The following is a 5,290-nucleotide window of genomic DNA, read 5'->3' on the forward strand; positions in this document are numbered from 1 at the left end:
CCACGACAAACATGCGATAAAGAGAGTCCTATTACTAGTATGGCCAAAGGCTATATAGGGCATGATTGGGTGGTGATTTGCATGTGCTAGTCCCCAGGTTCTCATACTTTGATGAGGATGGTACATGGTAGAAAATGAAGAGGATATTTTCGGTTGATGGACTTGATGTCACGTACATTCAAGGAGGCTTGAAAAATGTCGTTTTGTATACAGTGATCTTGATGGACTCTTAGGTTTTGTAGCTGATAGGCAATTTTCAAACGGCCCCCTAATAAATAGCATAGATGGCGTGCTGAAAAATGCACTAATCTTAACAGTGGGATCTGAATGGGTCACTTCAGGGTCAACAGCATCTTTGAACTAACATGAAGTGGATCATACACGTTGGAAAATGGTGGAGTGGTTCTTTCTAATTGGTGGACTTGGATATCATGCACATAATAGAAGGTTTGCAAACTGTCCTAATATATTCAAGTGATTGATACAATCCCAGGTCATTTACACAATAGGTGAATTTCAAAATTATTCGAATATCCTGCTAGAAAATAATCTAAAAAAAGGTGACGCTAGCATGACAACAACAATCAGTTGAATACCCAAATACCAACAACAAATATGCACCAAAAAGAGAGACAAAACAAGCTTCTAGGCAAAATAAAGCTTTTGACATAAGCCTTGCATAACTTTTTACTTTTTGGGTTTGTTTACTATTGAAACAATAACCTGGATGGACAAAAGCACGAATTCCCGCCCATAACGGTGGCATCTCCCATACTTTAACATCAGATTGCAAAGCTGCAAAATCATTCTTCGTACAGGCATGTGCAAAGTTATTGATCATATATGCATAAGCACCCATACAATTTACCTCCGCTTGCTGGGCATAGGCAATATTATAGGCCAATCTTCCAAGCTTAACGTTACCCCATGCATGACAGCCATCCAATAAATGCAACCATCCATACAAAGAATCAAAAAATGGAGTTACCTTTAGCACTGCGAACGCACTATCCAAGTGGCCTGCACGGCTAAGAAAATTTACCAACCACATCTGATAATCTGAAGCTGAGAAAAGCTCATAGCTAGTGCTCACGACCTCAAAGTACATTTGGCAATCATCCCACAACCCAAAATCACCACTTGCCTTGAGCACAATAATGAAAGTGACAGAACTTGGCTCTATCCCTTCTCCTAGCATTCTTTGGAAGGAATGCAGAAGAAGGTCGTGCTTATTTGCGCGAGCATATGCTGAAATGAGCACATTCCAAGAAACCACATCCCTATCTGGAAGCCCATCAAACACCTTTTGTGCATTTGCAACTGCACTACATTTTCCATACATGTCAACCAATGTAATCCCAAGCACCACACTTCCTTCAAGATATCCCCGTTTGCCAATCTCAGCATGAAAGTCTTTGCCGATGTTAGCTGCTCCAATGCTACCACAAGCTTTCAATATGCAGGCAAAGGTCACGCTATCTGGCGATACACTCTTACACTGCATTTGCACAAAGCACTCGAGAGCTTCTTCATTAAGCCCTTGCTGGATGCAGCCTCCAATCAAGAGAGTCCACGAGATTTCATTGCAAACTGGAAGCTCGTTCAAAACTTGCTGTGCCTGGGAAAGCAACCCACAACTGGCGTACATATAAATTAGTGAATTTCCAAGCGCAATATTCTTAAGCAAGCCCTGCCTGACTACCTCCCCGTGCAAATACACACCCTTACCGACTGCTCCGCTAATGCCACAGGCTCTCAGCAAGCAAGAGAAAGTCACAGAATTGGGAACGAGGCCCTCAAGTTGCATCTGTTTGAAGCACTCAAATGCTTCATCGGCCCGCCCATATTGACAATATCCGGCAATGAGAGTAGTCCAAGAAATCACATCCCGGTCTGCAAGCTCGCCAAAAACTTTCTGTGCCTTCACAAGTGCACCACACTTGACGTACATGTCCAGCAACGCATTCCCAAGCACCATGTATTTGTCGATCAAGCCGCTCTTAAGAATCTCATTATGTATTTCATCTCCCTTTTGAAGTGCTCCGATGTTGCCACAGGCTTTCAGGAGGCAAGCAAAGGTAGCTGCATTAGGAAAGATACCTTCGTCTTTCATCCTTTCAAGACAGTTCAAGGCTTCTCTGTCCAGTCCAGAATTAGCGTAACCTGCAATTAATGCAGTCCAGGAGTCTACATTCCTGACAACAAGCTTGTCAAACACATCTTGTGCCATGGACATTGCGCCACATTTGGCATACATAGTCATCAAAGCACCCTCGACAATGCTTTCTGCCCCCCAAAATCCTTTTCTGGCGATCTCTGTATGTAGTTCTGCACCATTCTCAGTCCCTCCTATACTACAACAGGCCCTCAAGATGGCACATACAGTCACTGCATCTGGAGAATGGCCTTCTTCTAGCATACACTGAAAGTAATAAAGAGCTTTGTTACCCTGCCCTCTTTGTCCATAAGCTGAAATGATGGAAGTCCAGGAGACTCTATCTCTAACCGAGAGATCCTCAAACACTTGCTGTACCTCTACAAGAGCACCACATTTGGCGTACATATCCAACAAAGCGGTTTCAAGCATGCCGTCTTCTCCAAGTATTCCCTTTTTCGTTAATTCAGTGTGTAATTCTTTCCCTTTATCGATTGCTCCAATGTTGCTGCATACCGTCAAGATGCAAGTAAAGGTTGAAATATCTGGAGAAAGACCCTCATTTTGCATCTGTTCAAGACATTTTAGAGCCTCTTTACCCTGTCCATAATCACAGTATCCACCAATAAGAGCCCTCCATGAGCCAAAGTTTCGATTAGAAAGCACATCAAATACTCCTTGAGCCTCTTCAAGTGCACCACATTTGGCATACATCATCACTATAGCATTACAAAGCACACGATCTATAAGACCCCTTGTAGTAATAAGAGCATATATTTCATTGCCAGTTTCAAGTTGCCCCAAGGTTCCACAAACTTGCAGAACGCAAAGCAAAGTTACTGCATCTGGAGATACCTCTTCACCTTGCATCCACTTGTAACAATCAAGAGCAGATTCACCAAGCCCGTACTCAGTGTAGCCTACAATAAGCGCAGTCCAAGCTACAACCTCTCGAGCTGGAAGCTCAGTAAGAACTTTCTTTGCCCTCATAAGTGCACCACACTTAGCATACATGTCTATCAAAGCAGTTGCAAGTACACTATTTCTTCCTACAAAACCATCTCTAACAAGTTCAGCATGTACCTTTTCCCCCTCCTCAATACCTTCTAAGCTGCCACAAACCTGCAAAATGCAAGTGAGAGTCACCTCATCTGCTGACATTCCCTCTTGTCGCATCTTCTTAAAGGACTCCATTGCCTTTTCAACATATCCACATTCTGCGTATCCTGCAATCAAAGCGGTCCAAGAGATGGCATCCCGAAAAGGAAGAATATCAAGCACCTGCTGCGCTACTGAAAAGGCACCACATTTGGCATACATGTCCACTAAGGCATTTCCAAGAGACCCACTTTTACTAAGTAACCCTTTCCTAACAATTTCAGCATGAATTTCTGCACCCTTCTCCAGTGCTCTTAAGTTACCACAAGCTTGCAAGAGGTGAGTAAATGTGACTGAGTCTGGGTAGAGACCCTCAGACTGCATGCTTTGGAGACTGTCGAGTGCCCGCTCGTTGTACCCATGTCGGCAATATCCACCTATCAATGCAGTCCAAGTGACCGTGTCCCGAAAAGCAAGCTCATCAAATACTTCTTGGGCTTTTGTAAGATCTCCACATTTTGCATACATGTCAACCAAGGAAGCACCAAGCTCTTTACTGTTTCTAAGCAAACCATCTCTAACAACCTCGTCATGTATCTCCTTGCCCTTTTCAGCTGTTCCTAGACTGCCACAGGCTTTCAAAATGCAAGCATATGTAGTTTCATTTGGAGAGACACCTTCACTCTTCATCTTTTCAAAACAGGTGAGTGCTTCACTACCATGTCCAAAGTGTGCATAGCCTGCGATGAGGGCAGTCCATGCGACCACATTGCGAACGGAAAGCATATCAAACACTTCTTGAGCTTGTGCAAGAGCACCACATTTGGCATAGAAATTAACTAAGCTGCTGCCAATGAAAACGTTCCTTATGAGCAACCCACATGCGAGAACATGAGCGTGTATTCTGCTGCCTTTCTCGAGATCTTTCTGCTTGGCACAATCCTTCAGGAGGATCACAAGACCAATATCGTCTTGCGATTTGATGAATTTGTCACTGGTATCCGATAATCCATTAAACTGCTCCTTCAAGTGAGGAGCGGGATGGGACTTCCTTCTTTTCTTGGGTTTCATCTTTCTTCTCGCAGCTTGTTAATGTCCTGGGTGTACCCATTTCCCTTCGTTGCGAACATCTGCTTACTGCAATGACAAACCACTTACGCTCATGCACCGGACTCTCCGGAAGACAATTTTCTACCTAGAAGCCTGAACGACCTGTGAGAGAGAGAGAGAGAGAGAGAGAGAGAGAGAGAGAAGCAGAGAAGAAGAAGTTTAGAAAATTCTTCACACCATGGTAAATCCGGGCAGCCATAAAACCGAGGGGCCAAATCTCGAAGCATGGTAAACCCGAGCATTGATAAAACGAGGTCGCGGAGCCTCAGGACTAAGTGGCACGTGCCTGGGGAGGTGGGAACTACAGCGGGAGGATTGTGGGCCGTAGGACTAAGTGGCACGTGCCTGGGGAGGTGGGAACTACAGCGGGAGGATTGTGGGCCGTAGATCTGGGCGCGTATACCGTAAATTACTTTTTTGTAATCTACGGTACCCTAATTTATGGGCGTGGGGGTTGAACCCGTGACCTCACCCATGGGAGGCACATGCCCTAACCACTTCGCCTTGCGCGCGGTTTTGAAGCATGGGGGCCCTAGTTTACTTAGAACACGTGTGCAAGGCAGCAACCCCTGAAAGTAATCTAGGGTACCCTAGATTACTTTCATCACCGCCGCCCAGATCTACGGCCCACAATCCCCCAACCGTAGATCCCACCTCCCCATGCCCGTGCCACTTAGTCCCGAGGGTCGCCGAGGTTCTCCCACCTACGTGGGCTAACCACTTCACCCATGTGCACATGAATGTACCCCTGCATGTGTTTATAATGTTATGTTGTGAGTGTTTAAACATGTGTTCCACATTTTTGGGGTTTAATTCATGTTCGAGTTTAGTTTTAACAAGACATCTACAACTATAACTACCCCCGTTTTCGCATGTGGACTTCAAAGTCATGGATCACCTCATCCCCTTTATTGAATGCAATGTGTT

At 44.8% G+C, this 5,290-nt stretch overlaps 1 protein-coding gene across 1 annotated transcript; it reads right to left on the minus strand.

Moving 5' to 3' along the window:
• Window positions 1–510: 510 nt before the first annotated feature.
• LOC147449541 (pentatricopeptide repeat-containing protein At2g39620-like) lies at window positions 511–4,630 on the minus strand. Its single transcript, XM_086521969.1, has one exon. The coding sequence runs from the start codon at window positions 4,322–4,324 to the stop codon at window positions 551–553; it is 3,774 nt and encodes a 1,257-aa protein (XP_086378095.1). The 5' UTR covers window positions 4,325–4,630; the 3' UTR covers window positions 511–550.
• Between the last annotated feature and the right edge of the window lie 660 nt (window positions 4,631–5,290).

The sequence above is a fragment of the Adiantum capillus-veneris genome, chromosome 10 (genome assembly GCF_014529385.1).
Source record: "Adiantum capillus-veneris isolate H3 chromosome 10, ASM1452938v2, whole genome shotgun sequence".
Taxonomy (NCBI): domain Eukaryota; kingdom Viridiplantae; phylum Streptophyta; class Polypodiopsida; order Polypodiales; family Pteridaceae; genus Adiantum; species Adiantum capillus-veneris.

Bases quoted from the DNA above. Each gene is read 5' to 3' on its own strand.
- LOC147449541 (XM_086521969.1), bottom strand. From the start codon at position 4,324: ATGAAACCCAAGAAAAGAAGGAAGTCCCATCCCGCTCCTCACTTGAAG.